Source organism: Drosophila pseudoobscura, chromosome 3 (assembly GCF_009870125.1).
Source record: "Drosophila pseudoobscura strain MV-25-SWS-2005 chromosome 3, UCI_Dpse_MV25, whole genome shotgun sequence".
Lineage (NCBI taxonomy): Eukaryota > Metazoa > Arthropoda > Insecta > Diptera > Drosophilidae > Drosophila > Drosophila pseudoobscura.
Window position 1 is genome coordinate 10,144,103 of NC_046680.1, and position 18,184 is coordinate 10,162,286.

Here is an 18,184-nt window from a genome sequence, read left to right on the forward strand (position 1 = left end):
CTGCGCTGGCAGTTTTAATTTAATTTTACACCGAATTCTGCGCCATGTCGTGACCATCGTCGTTCGTTGCAGGCGCCAATTTTCGCGCGTCCTTTTTGCGGCCGCACTGCAGATTGCACGGATTGGAGATTGGGAGTACAGAAAGCTAAAGCAGGGTCTGGAGCGACTATTGTCAGTGCCATTAAAAAAGTTAGCCCGATTTGAGCTTGCACGCTTAATGGCCAAGATTTTAATCAGAAAATGAGTTAAAAGCCAGCTGGCGGCAGTACGAGGAGCAACCCCGAACATCAACATCAACATCAACCGTTGACGATATCCTCCGCCGGATTGCCACGGCTGCCGTTGATTATTGTGGCGCCTTTTTCCCCAGTTACTTGCACACGTCGCCCACGGCCGCATCGCGCTGAGGTGCCACAATGGGTTGCCACAGTCGGTAAAAGTTCGGCGCATTACAAAAGTTTTATCTGGGAAGAAAACAAAAAACTGCATTAACCACAGACAGCATTTCGGGGAGAATTCATCATCATCCTCTGATGCAGCCCAACTGTCAATCTGACTGGGTAAATGGTGAGCAAAAGTTCACGAAACTGTGCAAAATCATGGAGGCAATTCGAGATAAATAAAATTCATCTGGAGTATTACTCAATCACAAAGTTACTAAAGCATTTTTTTCGGTTCTCAGTAGTTGATGAAATCAATGACAGAAGAAACTTCAACCGAAGTTGAAAGAAAATTTGCTTGGTGTTTTAATTGTTAAGAAATTTTCAATTTATATTGCAGCCAAGGAAAACAGTTTATTCTTCTTGATTATGTCATGGTTTAACTAATGGGAGGCTGGAACTATCATTTATCATTTTTAATTGCCTTTTGAAATAATACCTCTTTACCGCCAACAGCTTCTGGTCTCAGTATGTTAAATTGATCGGATGCTGACTTTTCCGAATTAGACTTATATAGGAACTCGTTCGAATACAAGTATCCTTCGTACAGTATAGCCTTCAGAACGTATTTTTTAATTACCACCGTACTTCTTATCTACTCTTTAAAATAGTTAAATGTAATAAAAAAAAAGCGCCAACATCGTATCAGTACATACATATTTTTTCCATATCAGTAAATGCTCTGCTATCTATAATCGCTCGCTGGTTGGAGACTTATTGGCAGCCTAATGGGGCTATGATTTACAGTGAGCACTCGAAATGGGACTTCAACACACTTCAGAAGCAATGAGAATCAGAGTTTTCCCTGGGTTTCTCTAATCTCCCGTGGAACATTCGTGTAGGGCCTGACCATAGCCAGAGGAGGCCGACCGTCAAGAGCAACCTGAAAATGGAATTAAGTCAGTCCTAGTTCCGAGCAAATAGTGGATGCCCATTCGACATTTTTATATGAAACCGAATTGAAAACTAGAGTACTGGATATGTCAGTGAGGTGGACCCAATGGACCACACGCTGGGGCTTCTACTCAACTCGCCAGCCTTTATTGAATCGGACAATCATTTGAAGAGCTTAAGCTACATCGGGCTGCTGTTGCTGCTGCTGCCCATTCAGCGGCGCAATGGGTTGCAGTGAACCCCATTCCAATGGCTTCCACGTGAGGGGCTCCATTGGCTTCATGGTGAACAGCGGTGGAAAGGGCGTGAGTGGAGCGCAGTCGGAGCCAGTGCACTGGGTCTGGGACTGGCTAGAATTGCCACTGCCACTCTGGCTCTGGCTCTGGGTGCCATTCTCGGAGGTTTGCGTCTGGCAGCCGGGACCGGTCTGGGTCTGGGTCTGAAGGCCGTCGGCTGAGTGCTGCGTTCCTGCGTCCCCACAGTTGCACTGCACGTCGAGAGGCGCTGCCTGATAAAGGATAAACGTTTACAGGATTGTAGTTTCCCACTGTCAGAGAGCCATGTATGCTGTTGTTCTACTCAATTTTCATTACATTCAGCCCTGACAGCACGCACAGCCCGGCAATGGCCACGGCAACCACGACGACGACAACTGGCAGAGCGAAACTACGTTGGTGGCCTTTCATGCTTAATGGTCTGAGAACAAACTTCGACTGACTACAATCTAGTGTGTGTGCGCACATTTTAAAGCGTTAACAGCTACAGCTACAGCAACGGCAATGGCCACATAGAGAGATAATTGAATGTACGAGTATCGCCGATGTGCGGGCAGCTCGGAGGTGGCCGATATGTCGGCTTCCAAATTGAATATTTATTTGCCTTTTTCATTCGCACTGATGCCCTTACTATGTAGTTAGGTAGTTTTGCTATAAGATACGCGTACTTTTCACTCAGAATACTTCGTTCGGTGAATGCTTTCTCCCAAGGAAAATCCAGAGCCTGTTAATGCTACACATCTTACGTATTTCAGTAGTAATTATTCTTAAATATTCATGTGAATTAATATGATTGTCGCATACAATATCCTTAAGAATGAAATATTACCCTTGTACTCGTATAAACACTGTGTCTATTTGGTTAAGGTCAATTGTGTGGCCCCAGGCGGAATCGAATTGATAGTCGCATGCGATTTGTGAATGCTCATTTATTGGATATCAGATTTGGACCTATGCTGCGGCTGGGGTGCCGGCAGCAGGAGTGGTCACTTTACCTGTAGTGCCGGGGGCAGCGGTAGTCACTGGGACGGCACTGCTAGCCGGAACGTCCGTTGTTGGAGCCAGAGTGCTGACAGTACTGGTAGGAGCCCCGCTCGAGCTAGCCACGGGGCCGTTGGTAGAGGGGGAGGGCGCGGCAGTGGAGACGGTGGGGACACCGTACTTAAGACAACTGTCGAGGAGGTCGTATGTGGCGGCCGTGTCACGGACGTAGTTGCTCTCGGTGGTGTTGGTGCACTGGTATTCCGTGTCCTGAATTGCCTTCATGCTCTCACTTAGGCTGCTGGCCGAGCTGGCGGAATTGGTGGCAATATCGTAGATGAGGGAGACGTCGCTGTTGGCCTGCGGAGCATAGTTCGCAGTCAGTACAGGCAGAGCACTGTTCCGCCCTGGCCCTCGGGATCGGTACTCACTGCGTTGGCGTAGCAGGTGAAGAAGGTGCTCGTGTCGTTGTCGCTGTCGCAGGTGGTGAAGGCACTGCAGAGAGAGGTGACCTCCTGCTGGTAGATCGTCTGCTGTTTGGCGGCCTGAGCGGTCAGATTGGCCGCCTCTGCGCTGGCGGTATTGACGCAGGACTTGTACGAGCTAGAGAAGGTGGCAGCCACCTCGTTCAGCATCGGCAGATACAAGCTGAAGCACTGCGTGGTCACGTCGGCCGTGATGGAGGTATCGAAGGTCTGAGCGTGCGCCAGGTATTGGTCCAGGGCGCTCTGCAGTTGCGTCTGCACGGCTCCCGGCTTGGCCTGCGAATCAATTGGAAATTCTTTACTGCCCTCAATTCCGAGACCGAATGGGGAAGGGAGATGGAAGGGGGGCTAATTACTTGGGCGGCGAGCACGCTGGCGAGGATTAACACACTGCAGAGAAGCTTCATGTTGTTCGGTGGTTCTGATTTTACTGTCGGTGGCAGCCAGGAAGCTCCAAAGCTTTATATACTTGGTGGTACCGTCGCGACTGGAGGCGGATGATTGATCTGTTCGCCTCGATGAATTTTTGTGAATTTTCGTGAATTTTTTCTGCTCTGTCTCTGCAATTAGTCTGCGGTTGGGCGGCCATCAATTAGGAAGCATTAAGTTGTATGCGTAATACCCGGAGTCCCAAATTGCTTTGCATGTGCATTTCAATCGAGTGGATGCCATTCACGTGTCGTCAGGGTCAAATCTAGAAAGCGTTAACGACTGATAAGGAATGCGGGAGCGCTTACAATAAAATGTCCATCACTTTTAACTTGTCCAACGGAATCCGGCAGCTTTTGGGCTTTGTAAAATAGATCTATAGTGGAAGTCGTTGGCTCCAATTATTAGAGGAATTCCCAAAATTGTTGTAACCTTGAAAAAGTACGGTCAAAAGTCAAATCAATCTGTGTACTGAGAATCGAAAAGCATTTCAATCATCAAACTTTCCCTTGGATCTAGTCCATGCAAGTCCCCTATTATTCTCTTTTCATTTATAATAACCGTAAAGTTATGGGGCCGGAGATGTCTCCTGCTGTGCGTTGCAAACAGCTTACGAATCTTAGAACATTCCACTCAAGGTATTAACTTTCTTGCTCTCGCACAAACGTATGCTACATATTTTTCACAGTTTTAGAGACACTGAATCGATATTTGCAGACGGTCCGATAAGCCAGCATATAAACAAACCATGCATCAATGTCAGATTACACGGCCAACTTTCGGTGACTTTAGGTGGAAATTTGGCCACTTTTTGTCAGTCGAGCGTTAGCAGAGACATGACACCTGCGACTATTATCATACTGCTGGTGCTGGGTCTGGTCCCAGCGATGCGCCTGGGGGTAGGCTGAAGACGTATCCTTTCTATTTGCGGACAGCCAGTTTACCAAAGGAATTTTTCCTTGCAGGCAGTAGATGAACAACCCAAGACTCTGGAGAACCTGTTCTCCTATCTGGAAACCAATGAAACCACCACCAAGCAATGCTTCGCTCGCTACTTGCCACAGTTGGAGAGCCAGGGTACCACCTGGTCGAAAAGCTACAGCAGCTGCCTGAAGAAGTCTACAAGTGAACGCCAGTCGCTGGACACGAATGTCAGTGCGGCGCAGAATCAACTTCGGGAAGCTGCCATGGGCATAAGTGCATTTATAGACCACTGTTTGGATATTTCCGATGCCTTGGACTTCTTCAACTGCTTTGCCAAAATGGTGAGTAGCCAGCCGGCAAGGTATAGCCTAAATCTAAACGCCATCTGTCCAAGCAGTCCAAGCAGCAGTTGGCCACTGTGTATACTATTTCATACAACGCCTCAGAGGATGCCCTCAGCCTGAGCCAGCAGTTGAGCACCATCGATGTGGAGCACTACCTGTGCACGAATCGCACCGAGCACACCTATGTGGAAGGGACGGACCGGGTCTTTCGAGACCTGGACCAATGCCTGCAGCAGAGTGAAGAACATTAAAGCTTGGGTTAATCTACCACACATATTTGTGCTCTTTAATCCAAATAATCGCCTGCGTCGACTCGGCACTGGCTGAGCTCCGTGTAGGCCTCACGCAGGTTTTCAATGTAGTTCTTCTGTGCGTCCAGGGTGCAGAGTAGATAGGTGCGATACACATCATCGTAGTCCTCCCGAAGTCGCGTAAGTGCACTGGTGGAATTGTATGTGATTTCAGAGAGAATGTCAATATTGCGACTCCCCTGCGGTATTGAAATGGTGGATTAGAGACAGAGAAAGAAGTTGGACTCCTACAACTTACATTATCGCTGATGCACTTGAAGTAATCGAGATCATTCTCCAGGGTGTCACAGATGTGGAGATTGCCACACACTTCACTGGCGCCCAGCTCAATTTGTAGTCGCTCCACCTCCTCGTCTATAGAGAGCTCAATTTTCGTCTCGTTGGCCGTCTGTTCGCACAGATCAAAGGCATCGGAGAAGGTCAGCGAGGCATTAGCGCAGGCTAAGAGATAGTCATCGTGGCACTCATCGATGGTAATGTCAGGCATAGGGGTCAGCCAGTCAAAACCCAGGGCCTGCGTCCGCACCGCCCATAGGCCCAGCATAAACACAGCCAGACGCATTTGGCGACAGATGGTTTCGCCTAGTCGCTTGTGTTCTCGTACTGAATTCATTTGGCCGCAGATCTCAAATGCCGCCTCGACGGTGCTGCTGCCCCGATAGCGTACTCAATCCAGTATCTTTTATCGCCCGGGAAGTGTCTAATTGATCAGTTCCTAGCAATTCCCCCATTCATTTTATTGCCCCGATCGAAGCCCAACAAATATACAGTCCGGCTTGTTGAAGCGGAACCCGCGCAACTACTTGAAAAGTACTCAACTGTTAAGCAGAATTACTTTAAAAAACGAGGAATATAATAATGTTTCAAATGTTCTACGATTCCAGGTCGGACTGTACCACTAACTTACACAATATATGAGTATAGTATCAGCATTTGACAAGTTCAGGTGTTTCTTTATCTCTCCGCTGGCGTTCTCATTGATTGCAAGTGTTATTCCGTAGCTCAAACCTGTCTAATCCGATCTCTTACACGTTCTGGTAGCCAGTAGACCTCCGACTGAGTTCTGCCCCTTATCTACTTCGATTAACCGAATTTCTCAAGATACGTCGGCAAGAAAATACTCGTATCCCCAATGTGCAGGTACGGACAACAGCAATTTCGAAGAGAACTGAAAAGTATTCTACATTTTAGCAACTGTTTTATTTAGGCCTTATTTCTGGCTTCAGTTTCCTCATGTGCGCAATAAATAAATTGGGAATCGTTGAAACAGAGCACGACCTTAGCTTCTTAGAAGAAGCGCTTAAAGAGGCGCCAAGTTCCCTTGTGAGCCATCGGCAAGGCCTTCTCAATATCCTCCTCTGGTGCGTTCGGTGACTCTTCGGTGATTGGACCATTAGTGGGAAGAGGATCTGCGGTTGAAGGAGCAGGGGTGGAAGGATCTGCGGTTGAAGGAGCAGCGGTTGAAGGAACAGGGGTGGAAGGAGCAGCGGTTGAAGGAGCAGGGGTGGAAGGAGCAGCGGTTGAAGGAGCAGGGGTGGAAGGAGCAGGGGTGGAAGGAGCAGCGGTTGAAGGAGCAGGGGTGGAAGGAGCAGCGGTTGAAGGAGCAGCGGTTGAAGGAGCAGCGGTTGAAGGAGCAGGGGTGGAAGGAGCAGCGGTTGAAGGAGCAGGGGTGGAAGGAGCAGCAGTTGAAGGGGCAGGGGTGGAAGGAGAAGCGGTGCTGATGGGAGCTTCCGTCTCTGATGACGACTCAGTGGAACTCTCTGTGGACGACTCTGTAGAACTCTCTGTGGTCGATGCTGTAGTGGAACTCTCTGTGGAAGGCACCTCTCCTCCAGCTAAGCAAACAGTGAGGTTCTCATCGCAAGAGTCCATGTCGTGGGCATATTCTACACGGGCGACATCCACGCAGTCGGTCAGGTCAGTCTCGATGACGCTGTAACTGGCGCTGATGCGGTTAAAGTCCAGGTTGGAGTCACTGTTCAAGGTGAACATGGTCTTGTAGCTGTCGGAGGACTGAAATGTTGTCAGATTAGATGGGATTCCTTTGAAGAAAACTTCAACCTATACGTACGGCAAGTCGGTAGCAATCAAAGAACTTCAAACCATCGACTTCGGCGTCGCAACTGGTAAGGCTCGTGCACATGGCGTTAGTGCGGTCCAGGAGGCTCTGACGCTCTGAGGCGCTCTCGGCGGTAAGGGCTTCCCTGGAGGCCTGGGCGGTGTTGATGCAGCCGTTATAGTGCAGGTTGTAGTTAACGATGACCTCCCTCTGGTCGTCCAGGTAGTGGTTGAAACAGTCGTTGATCAGCGCGGACTCATCGGCGCGGGCGTCGAAGGTAGAGATCATGCGGGTCATGGCGAACTGCTGATGGGACAGCATGGAGGCGAGGTCCGCTGGGTGCTTGGGCAGCTGGGCGCTGCAGCTGGCTGCCAGCATGAGGCACAGGGCAAGGGCAAACTTCATGGCTGGAAAAGCGCGTGATCCTTGGGAGTTTACGTATGCGCGAATGGCGGACCTAAGAATATTACTGGAAGCCCCTCGGGTGAGGTTCTGATTTTTATAGCCCATGATTATCAGATTTTGTGGTCAAAGGGAAATAGCGCTCGAATGTCTTATTACGGCCTGATTAAAAGCTAATTAACTTATTATCTTGTACCTCATCGTTGCCGTGATTCCTTCCGATTTGGTTTTTAATAAGTTTTGTTCTGACTAAACAGCTCCGAAATATCGATTGTCTCATGGTCACGGGAGTTTTAATAAAAGCTCCTGCACTGCGGGAAATACCACAGTTCTAAGAAATGGCTAAATTAATACCTACGATCTCAAATAATGCTAGTATTAGCAAGAATCGTATCTGAACATTAAAATAATCATCGATTTTATTGTTCCTTTTGGAATAAACGACCTGTGCTCCCGTTCCAGAATATATTCTTGGCTTTACAACTTATTTTTTCAGTGTTTGACATGTGGAATTCTTATCTTTAGGCCATTTTTAATTGCTTCGTCTCATAGTGACCAGCCACGATTGCCGTGAGTGGGGTTTTTGATCACGCTGTAGGTAAGACTAAAATGTACTACTTTATCGAGGACTTTCCAGATAACACTTTAATACTCGATTACTCTTGTCTTTTCTATATCACTATCAAACCAAACCTATAGCTATTCAATGAATCATCAGGTGGCCTCTGGCTATTATTATTTCATTTATATTGAACACCAATCCAAGGGTATAAACGATATCAACGTGACTTTTTAAAAACTAAAAAAACCGGTGGAATCTCCCTAAAACTCACCCATCTACATAACAATAGAATAATCAGGCTTTTTAGGTTTTTTTTTTTCAATAAATAGTTAAGATAAAAATACATTTATGCTTTCTTTATTGTAGGCTTTTAAATTGAATTTTTATGCAACTAAAGTCTTAGTTTTGCTTGAGCCACTTCTGAATATTCTTCAAAATCTGTTTCACGTCTCTGTTTCCGTTGCTCTCAATCTTGCTGATCAGATGATTCAAGTCCTCTTCAGGGGGCGACTCCTTGTTTCCTTCGGTTGTGGTAACTGTAGAACTCTCTGTTGACGACTCAGTGGAACTCTCTGTTGACGACTCTGTAGAACTCTCTGTTGACGACTCTGTAGAACTCTCTGTGGACGACTCTGTAGAACTCTCTGTTGACGACTCAGTGGAACTCTCTGTGGACGACTCTGTAGAACTCTCTGTTGACGACTCTGTAGAACTCTCTGTTGACGACTCTGTAGAACTCTCTGTTGACGACTCTGTAGAACTCTCTGTGGACGACTCTGTAGAACTCTCTGTTGACGACTCAGTGGAACTCTCTGTTGACGACTCTGTAGAACTCTCTGTGGACGACTCTGTAGAACTCTCTGTTGACGACTCTGTAGAACTCTCTGTTGAGTCTGTGGGAGGAGCGGATGTGGTTGGTCCTGTCGTTGGAATATCAGCTCCGGACATGCAGGCGCTCATATCCTCGTAGACGGCAGCAGAGTTCTCGGCATATTCGCGCTGCGTCTTGTTGGTGCAATCGTATTGCCACACCTCAATTTGGCGGTACGTCTCCTTGATTTGGGCCACCAGCTCGTTCGAATTGGCAGAGATGGTGAACATGGACTTGGCGTTTTCGGAACCCTGCAAAAACGAATAAAAAGCACAGCGTGTGACTACTTCTGTTTGGGTGCGGGTTGGGGCGATTTCAACTTACGGCTTGGGCGGTGCACGCAAAGTACTTCTCGGCGACATTAATAGAGGTGCACTCCTTGAGGGCTTGACAAGAGCTCTCGGCGGAACTGTCGATGGCGGTACGGTTGGGCTGGGTGTCATCGTTGATGGCTTCCAACTTGAGCTGCGCCGCGCTGATGCACTCCTTTGTTTCCGTATCAAATTTCTCTCCGACCGCGCTCTGCTCCGCCATATAGTAGGCAAGGCACTCGAGAGAGTGGGAAGCGTCGGTTCCGACATCACGCGTCTGCTGCACGAGCCGCATTAAATGCTCCTGCGGTAGAACCACGGGCTCGGGCATATAGGCCTGGCTGAGGCCAACGGCCAGGAGGAGTACGCACACTTGGGCGTACATCTCGCTACTGTAGATTGATTTACTCGGGGTAGTTCGGATTTCGTTTTTGGGATTCGCTCTCTTCAAGCGATCGATTCGTACTTGGCCGTATTGCCCAACCGGCTTCAGTATTTATAGGCACGCCACTCAAGTGTTCAATATCGGAGGACCGTAAACTCATTCCGACAATCCGTATTGTTTTTAGTTAATAACCCGTGTTATTGCCTATGTTATTTCCTATGTTATTGCCTTAGGCTTGGCCTATCTCTCCAGCTATCTCTAAGACTATTCCGGTATTATCAGTCTTATCGATTTTATAACTGCCACTCATTTAGACCCCTTCAAATCTAAGTTATCAAAGCAATTCTAGGCGTTCCACCCATTATCCCCTGACGCCAGCTCTCTTGATATTTTTATGAAATCTTTTGCGTTCCACACTTCATCAATGTCAACACTTTCTGGAATCGGCTATTCAGGGAAGGCTATTTCTTTTGCACTCCACCCAAGTTCCCAAATGATCAAATCAGCTACAGAGCTGAACTACTATTTAAAAAGGTTTGGCTCAAAATCTGACACATGCCGCATATATCTACGAGGGCAGTCCGAAAAGTTTCTGGGCTGACAACAGCTTTAAAATTGTATTTTATTATATTACTTTTCAACAGAGTATCCTTTTAAGTCTCCACTTCTCCCAGCTGTGCCCCACAACTTCAGCTGTTCAAAAAGGACTTAATTTCTGAAAATTTTCTTCGTAATTTTCGTTTCTCCAGATAATCGGTATATATTACTCCACGACTATCTCGAAAAACTGTTGCCCAACGTGCCGAGAGCTTTCCCATGTCCAAATCGTTGTTCAAAATATGGAATATGTAGTCTTTAGACATCTTGGTGATCATAGCTATCTCTTTTACTTATACTCGGCAGGAAGCTTTCCCTACTCAGTAAAGTCTTGTTGTACAAGGCAATGATAATCCCTATATGGACATACGCCATTCAAGTCTGGGGATGTGCAGCGAAGACGCATCTTAAAAAAATCAGTATCATGCAAGCGAAGGCTCTAAGGGCGAGGTTTTTTCGGACCACAATGCTGGAAAGACATCTGGGGAATGAGTCTTCATAGACAGCGTCCTGCGACCGACACTCAACCTTTTACATTTTTACAAAATTTTTACTGATATCAAATTAGTTAATCGATTTTTCAACGGTAACTATAATATCGATGTGGAAAAAACTTTCGCCGGAGCACATTAAAAGATGCCTAATCACAATACCAAAGTTTGGTTAACGTTGGAGGTCGTCTACGTTGTCCAGCTCGTATGTCCTCGTATGTATGTCTCTCTGACCATTTTCCATTCGCATTATCGATTCCGAGTAAAACTCTAAAGCCCCCCGACAATCACATAGATAATATATAATCACGCTGCGAAAGTGGAAAGAAAACAAATACCGGTGATTGCGAAAAGGTGCAATAAGTATATTCAGTGGCACTCGGCACTCAGCTGCCGTTTAATCTCCATCTAGTAGACAGATCGTGGGAGAAATATATTTTCCCACCTGTAAATAGTTTACAGATTCGTATCGCTCGAAAGCATTGAATTCTAGTATTTATATACATTTACACATAAATATGTATATAGTATAGATAAAACTTAAAGAATTTCGTTGAATTCATTTAGGGCTCTAGTATGTACAGAAATGTCTTATATATTCAACCGAGTTTTAGTGGTTATCAGCATGTCATAGATTGAGTTAAATTTGATAAGTTCTCCTCTCTAATTTTTCATTAACTTCCATTGATTTGGGAAATAACAAGTTTCCCTTTTTTGAAAAGTACCAACACCAGTAATTGTGTTTACTCAATGAATCCCCAATCAATGTCCCCTTGAGCCTTATCGCAGCCCCTTGTCGGTTGGTCACTAGCAACAATGACATCTAAATGGGGAAAAATACCTACGCCCCGACAATGACTCACTTATCACAAGATGCCGCTCGTTGACTTATTATTATTGCACAACAAAAACACCAGTAGCTCAGATACATACATATGCGGCCATCCACACGTGCTCGTAGCTGTTCTCATCGCATGCCTCTGCATAATTATCAAATTCACTGAAAATCTCATCGGGAGGCAGCAGCAGCAGCAGCAACAACAGCAGCAGCAGCAGCACAAGGACAAGGCGGACGACACCGACTTCTAATTTGCATATCTTAATTGCGTTCTTTGTATGCGTGCGTCTTGACATTTATCTTTGTGTGTATCTCTGTGAGCAGTTGGTTGCCGAAGTGCAACCGCACGCACACCCTTGCCTTGGAGAAAAGCGCAACGGTGCAGAGATGCAGGAAGCCAGGGGTGCTTTGCTTTCAGGATGCCTATCAAGTTATTGGCTTGAATTTGGCAAAGAGAAATCTCTGCCTCCGCCTGTCATGTGGCGACCGTTCCGTTAACGTTCCCGTTACCGTCTACGAGTATGTGAGTGTTTATAGCGTTTCTAATTTGTTTTAATTGCAGTGACAACACCGCCACAGGCGGCACCAGAAACAACAACAAATGCAATTAAATTTGAATGAAAAGCACCGCAGGGACCTGCTTCAACTGTTTACTTAACTGTCAACATTACCTTAAAGTTATCCTTCTGGTTTCACTTGCGCACCCTGTGCAGAGAGTATTACTCTTTCGACCAGCATTTTGAAGCTCAGCGATATGTGGTCAGACTAGTCGCTTGGTTCTGTAGCTTTCTAGCTGAAACTTATCCCACACCAGGCCCTTCTTAACGTTTACTAGGTTGGAACCAATAAGAAGACTACGTCCTCTTATGTCAGATAATAGCTTTCATTGGAACGATGGATCTGCAAGGGTATCTAAACCATCCGTCTTCGTAGCTAGCTTTTCTTTCTTTCTTATTTTCCCATTTTTGTTTGTCCTGCTGGGGGTAAAGTTTTTCCAAGCTTATTTGCATGTTTTCTTTGCTCTCACTCACTGCGTCTATCTATCTACCTCCGGTCTGCCTCTGGATCTTTGATAAACTTGGACTGACAGCAAATGCAGAAAGTTTTATTTGCATCGCATCGGGCTGGCGGCCTACTCCGTTTCCCACCTAGATCAGGGGCCGTTAATTAAGTAAGTTGCCATAGGTTTTAGTTTCTTGTTTGTGTTCGTCCCTGAAACACACCTGCTAGTCGGATTCTCACTTGATGCAGTGTCCTCACATTCGGAGTAGATACCTTGGGGCACTGCCAATGAAAAATAGCTTTTCTGAAAGTACATCTGTTGTAGATCATAGATCACCATATATTTATTATGGATCAAAGAACTTAAAGTCGGAGAAACACATATGGATAAATCAAGTCTACTGTTTCCCGATATAAAGCGCCCATTCAAATCCATTGATATCTATCGTATTCAGCGGATAAGAATAGTCCTGTACTCAACGAATACGATAAGTCCTAACTATCCAGCAGATACCCTTCATGGTTGTCTGTGGTTCAATAAGCAATTTAAAAGTCTGAAAATACTTCTACATGTACTTAAAATTCACAAATTAAAACCATTATGTGGCTCTGTAAGCGACTTTATACGAATTTATCGTGTTTATTTAGAAGTTAGACAATATGCTTGATAATGTGGCCGATTTTCGATGCCAATCTATGATTCTTGTCGGAGGCAATACTGCCATCATCTTTTGGGTCAGCTTGGTAGTTCCAAGTAGTTGGAATAATTTCCTGCGTAGTTGAATCTTCTGTCGTTGAGATGACTGAGGTTGAAGGGGGTGTTGTGGTTGTAGTTGGGACTGGGACTGGCACTGGGCTTGCACCGGACAAACAGTTCTGCAGATCGATGTAGGACTGATCAAGGCGAGCCTCGTAGCGACGCGACGAGCTGTTGGAGCACCCCTCCTCCCGGAAGGTCACTTGCTGTAGGTCCTGCGTCAGGTCGGCGGAGTACAGCGAAGCGGTTGAAGAAAGATTGTATGCATTCCTCACACTCTCGGAGCCCTGAAAATTCATTAAAATTAGTTCAAGCCTCTCGATTATGTGTAAGTGAGCGTGCATACCTGAGCGGAGTAGCAATTCAGGGACTCGAGAGCGTTCGCTCCGTGGGTGCAGTCCGTAAGCGCCTTACAAACTTCGATCGTTGTGTTTCCCAGGCTATAGACAACCTGATTGTACTTTGCGTAGAGGTCGGCGGTTTGATTGATGGCCTGTTCCTTGCACAGGCCGTACTCGTACTCGAATTGCTTGAGGTGTTTGTCAAACTCTTCGCTATAGTACTGAAAGCAGGCCATGGAACGGGTGGGGTTATCCCTCTGCAGTTCGGAAGTGGAGCTCATTAGCTGCAACATCCGGGAGTGGCCGGACATCAGGGATGTTGGAGTGGCAGTGGAGCTAGAGCTGGCCGCCAGGCAGGCCAGCAGGATGACGACGAGAAGTCCGTGCTGCATGTTGTTTGTTCGAGTGTTTCTTCGAAACTTGGTCAAAAGCGACTTGTGGTCAATGCTTTTATGGCACGTAACAATGAGGGAACACCAATTATCTATGAATTTACAAGACCACTGGGACTCAGGGGCCCCTTATCTTGCCACTGATAAAGACAATCACTAATGGAATCGCATTATACTAGTTGCTGTGGCCCCAAAGCAAACGACCAAGTCGACTTATCAGTCATCGACTACCCCTATCAGGGGCTTTCCCTTAGAATTTAAAAATTAAATTATATATTTATTGATTGCGGTCAATCCTTGGGACTAATTCTTATCTCAAACTCTGCATAAAAGAATCCCTCAAATTAATTTGCGGTTTAATAATTTCGTTATAAATAATATTATATTTTAAGAACGGGGGAGCACGGTTCGGTGAACCCCCCGAAAGAAAGTGCGAAATTTCCTGTTATTCTTAATTTTCAAGACCCAACTTCCGAGAAATAAGATAATAACGATTCGCGCCTGTCTTGAAGCTTATCGCCAAACAAAAGGCAAACAAAAGGCAAACAGCGAACCAACTTCCCGAGAGGTAATCACTCAATTACACCCAAATTTCCAAGGTGTAGAATTTTGCACCACACTGCGTATGCTTAATATTGCACACGTAACCTTGCAGTTCTGCCTCGCTGTCACTGTCAATGTCGCTGCCTCTTCATCCTCCTTCTGGCTGAGCTGCATACTAAGCAGTAGGGAGTCCGTCCTGATGCTGCTGCATCTGCCCCAAGGTTCGCGCTCCAGCGAGCTGTCGAGTAGTGTCTGCTACAGAGAGCGCGCAGCAGCTCCCGCTGATGGATTGTCAGCCATCAGGCCACTTGGGTAACGCTGTTAAATGGCTCACAAATAAGTGTAATTGTTTTGTAAATGGCCCAGCAGCAAACAATTTTCAATGCTGCTCAATGTCTGTCCGGCTGTCAGTTGGCAACTTACTCACCCGCTCGGTTCGAGAGTGAGTCAACAGCTCGAAGAAAAATCACCTCGGGAATTGTTTATAATTTTTTTACGACCCCACTTATGCGTACTTTGCCATATAAACCAAATGAGTTTCTTCAAAGATAACCAACTAAAAAACATTTGCTTAGTGACTAACAATTAACAATTGCCTGCCATAAACACACAAATAAAAAGCAATGTCAACAATATACAACATACATATCTATTTTCCTTATTGGCAAGAAATGTACCGTTTATATCTTTCAGGAAACGGAAGTAAACGAAAAAAAAAAGTAAAGAGTGGAATTTCTTCTATAAGATACATGGAATTATTTTGTTCTTTTCCAGATGTATACAGCTTTCATGCAGTTGAAATGTACTTATATCAAAGATTCAAAGTTTAGAATGAACTATGATTGCTGAAGTAGGTCTACATTTTCAGAGATGTCTTCTACAGAACAGAATACCTGTACCTTTTAATAGTCAATCAACTTACACATCTCCTAAGAAACCCCTTGCCCAGGTCAGCCATGCACCTCGCTCTGACGAACATGATTCCCCACCAGCTTATCACCGGAACAACCATTAAACGTCACCACATACATACGTATATGTAGATGTATGTAGATAACTACCCAGCTTTAGCCCGGCCAAATGAGCTGATAAGAATGTCGCTGCCAATTATCAGTTGGTAATTAAAAATCGAAAAAATTACGGCCTGCAGTGGACAAAACAATTGGGAAGGGAAGGGCATTATACGAGTATACGCGGAAAGCTAATGAACGATTCTCAGTATTGCGACATATGATTATTTTTACAACCACATGCCGCAGCACTTGATCGCACTGATGTCACTGCCAATTATCAATATTATTATAAACTATGAACAAGGCAATAACAGAGAAGAAATTTACGATTGGCCATAACAAGAAGCGAGAGCAATCAAATGAGATAGAGGCGAGTATATATATTACAAGGAGTAGGATACATAAACCTCCAGCCAGAGCAGCCATAAAGGGAGGACCAGGACTCGGACACGCTGTCATTTTATGGGAAGCGCGTGAAATTCAATTAAAACGCGTGCTCAATATTAGTGACAATAATCGAAAGAGATAGAGATGGCTTTGGCTATGGAGGAGTGTGGCCAGGCCATAAAGACGAGATATTGCATAAAATTGAAGGGCAACAGTCGGCCAGACAGTCAGTCAGACGATGAGGCGGTGGCAATGGCAATGGCAGTGGCAGTGGCAGTGGCAGTGGCCATCCAGTGGAGCGCAGCTCCCTCATCATAGATAAGACTCCATGTAAATGCCGGAAAAGGGAATAGTTTTTTGTGATTTATGTATATGCCGCCAAAGAGCGTGTGTGGTGCACCACATTCCGGTGGGCGTTTGATCGAATGGGGCATGTGCGTCACTCTCCATAAAGATTACACGCTGATTATGAAACAGACCGTATCTTATACGCATGCATTGTAATTCAAATACCTGACGAACTGCAGCGTGGAAATTAATTAAGCTTCTTTTTTCAGGAGTAGGGGTACATCGAAGCTCTGTGAATTTTTGTTTTTCCATTGCACTAGCGGACTCCCCAATCGCAGGCAACAGAACGAATGATAAAATAATTAAAAACTATTAACTGTGTCATCGCATACGCCCAAAATAATACTTTTTAATCGCTTTAATGAAAGTTTGGCGAAAAGAAAACCCAACTGCTGCAAATCCTTTATGCATTATGTGGAAAACAAACGAAAATTTATGGCGAAAACAAAAATCTGCATAAATAAATGAATAAAAACCTCAAAATATGACCGCAAAAGAACCCAAAAACAAGTGCACCAAATCTATTTGCAAAACTTTAAGATGCTAAAACACAAAGGAAATTTTTAAATATAATGGACAGAGAGTGAGCGAGAGGGGGGCAGTCCAGTAGTGAGTGAAGCGCCAGAGTCGAAAAGCCGCAAAAAGCCAGAACATTAAAATGAAGTCAACAATGGACGGAAGTTGGCCAGCTGCAGACGAGGACTCCACTTGGACTACATACAAAATGAAAGCCTCAAGTGTCCTGAAAAACTGTGCCCGAGCTGGGCAATATCTACGCCCCAGCAGCATTCTTTTTCTGGGGAAAAAAAAGAAGACCAACAAATGTAAAGTTTATTAGATCGCAAATGGTGGGTGGGATGGGAAGAGAAGAGCACCAGAGGCAGAGCCAATAACAGCATGGACCATTCACATTGGCATCTGCAAGAATGCAATAAAAGCGCTTAACCCTAAAGCAAACGCTTTGCAAATATGTGAAGCGACTACGAAAAATTTAAGAGGCTTCCTACAAGAAGCATTAAATTCAGGGGCAACTCTTTACCCTTTCGAAAACAACCAACCAACAACACATCAGATACCAGGCTGCAAGCCTTTACAACTACATATGTATGTAGGTATACATAGTATTCAGACAAAAATAGATTTCCCTTACTAGGGTATCTAGCAGAAAACCTGTCCAAACAACTAAAATGTAAGCAAAACAAAGAAGCTGGCCATAAATTTGGTTTGGCTAACTGAAAGACACAGCCTGCAGGGAACATGGAAATTCTGAAATCGATGAGGAGCAAAATCCGATTTCATTTAACATTTCAATGGAAGTGCTCGTATGCAGTAAGAGTCATGTTCTATCTTCCTTGTGGCATGGAAAATCCGCAGCAGTTTGGGTACGCAGCCTTGTGAAATAATAATTCGCAAACATCAAAAGTATGCTCTTGGGGAAACCTGATCAATGCTTAGATCGAAATTATTCACCCACAATGGTAAATGGAATAATTACGTTCATGAATATGGGGCCCATGATGATTCAATTCAATTTACGCTCAACTGCGTCAAAGTTGAAGTTGCTACACGGTTGTTCTTTTTATGGCTGTTGTTTGCTGTTCGTTGTTGTTTGTTCCGATATGCCAGGGAGCTACGAGTAGTTTCATGGTATGCCTGCTCATAAATCAAGCCAAAAATTCAAATGTTATCAATACAGTGGGATATTCCACTGCAGTATGGGTTAGTCCAGCCCCCATCTCTCGTTCCCTCTCGCGAACATTAGAGATAAGCCAGCTGGCCGTCAGCTCCTGCCACCCCTGAAT

The 18,184-nt window shown here is 45.3% G+C and overlaps 7 protein-coding genes across 8 annotated transcripts; 1 reads left to right on the plus strand and 6 right to left on the minus strand.

Annotated features, from left to right (window-relative positions):
* Nucleotides 1-1,421: 1,421 nt before the first annotated feature.
* LOC4804108 (uncharacterized) lies at nt 1,422-2,066 on the minus strand. Its single transcript, XM_001360685.4, has 2 exons — nt 1,928-2,066; nt 1,422-1,842 (listed from the first exon to the last, which is right to left on the minus strand). Exons 1-2 carry the CDS (start codon nt 2,018-2,020, stop codon nt 1,510-1,512), a joined length of 426 nt encoding a protein of 141 aa, XP_001360722.4. The 5' UTR covers nt 2,021-2,066; the 3' UTR covers nt 1,422-1,509.
* A 452-nt stretch (nt 2,067-2,518) lies between these two features.
* On the minus strand, nt 2,519-3,542 carry LOC4804109 (uncharacterized protein YMR317W). Its single transcript, XM_001360686.4, has 3 exons — nt 3,432-3,542; nt 3,022-3,351; nt 2,519-2,950 (listed from the first exon to the last, which is right to left on the minus strand). The coding sequence occupies exons 1-3, from the start codon at nt 3,480-3,482 to the stop codon at nt 2,561-2,563; spliced, it is 771 nt and encodes a 256-aa protein (XP_001360723.2). The 5' UTR covers nt 3,483-3,542; the 3' UTR covers nt 2,519-2,560.
* A 784-nt stretch (nt 3,543-4,326) lies between these two features.
* On the plus strand, nt 4,327-5,048 carry LOC6898368 (uncharacterized). The gene is made up of 3 exons (XM_002138385.3): nt 4,327-4,403; nt 4,470-4,769; nt 4,826-5,048. The coding sequence occupies exons 1-3, from the start codon at nt 4,341-4,343 to the stop codon at nt 5,021-5,023; spliced, it is 561 nt and encodes a 186-aa protein (XP_002138421.3). The 5' UTR covers nt 4,327-4,340; the 3' UTR covers nt 5,024-5,048.
* LOC4804113 (uncharacterized) lies at nt 5,027-6,155 on the minus strand. Of its 2 annotated transcripts, none has more exons than XM_001360688.4 (2): nt 5,322-6,139; nt 5,027-5,262 (listed from the first exon to the last, which is right to left on the minus strand). In XM_001360688.4, the coding sequence occupies exons 1-2, from the start codon at nt 5,694-5,696 to the stop codon at nt 5,059-5,061; spliced, it is 579 nt and encodes a 192-aa protein (XP_001360725.2). In that variant the 5' UTR covers nt 5,697-6,139; the 3' UTR covers nt 5,027-5,058. The 2 variants fall into 2 exon arrangements, with proteins under 2 accessions (XP_001360725.2, XP_033234898.1); XM_033379007.1 differs by having other exon boundaries at nt 5,071-5,212; nt 5,322-6,155.
* A 109-nt stretch (nt 6,156-6,264) lies between these two features.
* Muc55B (Mucin 55B) lies at nt 6,265-7,613 on the minus strand. Its single transcript, XM_033379005.1, has 2 exons — nt 7,155-7,613; nt 6,265-7,096 (listed from the first exon to the last, which is right to left on the minus strand). Exons 1-2 carry the CDS (start codon nt 7,545-7,547, stop codon nt 6,371-6,373), a joined length of 1,119 nt encoding a protein of 372 aa, XP_033234896.1. The 5' UTR covers nt 7,548-7,613; the 3' UTR covers nt 6,265-6,370.
* An 834-nt stretch (nt 7,614-8,447) lies between these two features.
* LOC4804111 (lisH domain-containing protein C1711.05) lies at nt 8,448-9,761 on the minus strand. Its single transcript, XM_001360687.3, has 2 exons — nt 9,302-9,761; nt 8,448-9,228 (listed from the first exon to the last, which is right to left on the minus strand). Exons 1-2 carry the CDS (start codon nt 9,671-9,673, stop codon nt 8,506-8,508), a joined length of 1,095 nt encoding a protein of 364 aa, XP_001360724.2. The 5' UTR covers nt 9,674-9,761; the 3' UTR covers nt 8,448-8,505.
* Nucleotides 9,762-13,207: 3,446 nt separating this feature from the next.
* Nucleotides 13,208-14,142, minus strand: LOC4804114 (uncharacterized). The gene is made up of 2 exons (XM_001360689.4): nt 13,705-14,142; nt 13,208-13,645 (listed from the first exon to the last, which is right to left on the minus strand). The coding sequence occupies exons 1-2, from the start codon at nt 14,089-14,091 to the stop codon at nt 13,253-13,255; spliced, it is 780 nt and encodes a 259-aa protein (XP_001360726.3). The 5' UTR covers nt 14,092-14,142; the 3' UTR covers nt 13,208-13,252.
* Between the last annotated feature and the right edge of the window lie 4,042 nt (nt 14,143-18,184).

What these genes read in the sequence shown, in the direction of transcription:
- LOC4804108 (XM_001360685.4), bottom strand. Translation starts at nt 2,020, where the DNA reads ATGAAAGGCCACCAACGTAGTTTCGCTCTGCCAGTTGTCGTCGTCGTG. An exon ending in GCGTGCTGTCAGGGCTGAAT is followed by an intron (nt 1,843 to 1,927) that starts GTAATGAAAATT and finishes ATCCTTTATCAG; the next exon opens with GCAGCGCCTCTCGACGTGCA.
- LOC6898368 (XM_002138385.3), top strand. Translation starts at nt 4,341, where the DNA reads ATGACACCTGCGACTATTATCATACTGCTGGTGCTGGGTCTGGTCCCA. An exon ending in TCCCAGCGATGCGCCTGGGG is followed by an intron (nt 4,404 to 4,469) that starts GTAGGCTGAAGA and finishes TTTTCCTTGCAG; the next exon opens with GCAGTAGATGAACAACCCAA. An exon ending in TCAACTGCTTTGCCAAAATG is followed by an intron (nt 4,770 to 4,825) that starts GTGAGTAGCCAG and finishes CTGTCCAAGCAG; the next exon opens with TCCAAGCAGCAGTTGGCCAC.
- Muc55B (XM_033379005.1), bottom strand. Translation starts at nt 7,547, where the DNA reads ATGAAGTTTGCCCTTGCCCTGTGCCTCATGCTGGCAGCCAGCTGCAGC. An exon ending in TTGATTGCTACCGACTTGCC is followed by an intron (nt 7,097 to 7,154) that starts GTACGTATAGGT and finishes ACAACATTTCAG; the next exon opens with TCCTCCGACAGCTACAAGAC.
- LOC4804109 (XM_001360686.4), bottom strand. Translation starts at nt 3,482, where the DNA reads ATGAAGCTTCTCTGCAGTGTGTTAATCCTCGCCAGCGTGCTCGCCGCC. An exon ending in CCAGCGTGCTCGCCGCCCAA is followed by an intron (nt 3,352 to 3,431) that starts GTAATTAGCCCC and finishes ATTGATTCGCAG; the next exon opens with GCCAAGCCGGGAGCCGTGCA. An exon ending in TCACCTGCTACGCCAACGCA is followed by an intron (nt 2,951 to 3,021) that starts GTGAGTACCGAT and finishes TATGCTCCGCAG; the next exon opens with GCCAACAGCGACGTCTCCCT.
- LOC4804111 (XM_001360687.3), bottom strand. Translation starts at nt 9,673, where the DNA reads ATGTACGCCCAAGTGTGCGTACTCCTCCTGGCCGTTGGCCTCAGCCAG. An exon ending in TTGCGTGCACCGCCCAAGCC is followed by an intron (nt 9,229 to 9,301) that starts GTAAGTTGAAAT and finishes TCGTTTTTGCAG; the next exon opens with GGTTCCGAAAACGCCAAGTC.
- LOC4804114 (XM_001360689.4), bottom strand. Translation starts at nt 14,091, where the DNA reads ATGCAGCACGGACTTCTCGTCGTCATCCTGCTGGCCTGCCTGGCGGCC. An exon ending in TGAATTGCTACTCCGCTCAG is followed by an intron (nt 13,646 to 13,704) that starts GTATGCACGCTC and finishes ATGAATTTTCAG; the next exon opens with GGCTCCGAGAGTGTGAGGAA.
- LOC4804113 (XM_001360688.4), bottom strand. Translation starts at nt 5,696, where the DNA reads ATGAATTCAGTACGAGAACACAAGCGACTAGGCGAAACCATCTGTCGC. An exon ending in TCAAGTGCATCAGCGATAAT is followed by an intron (nt 5,263 to 5,321) that starts GTAAGTTGTAGG and finishes TCAATACCGCAG; the next exon opens with GGGAGTCGCAATATTGACAT.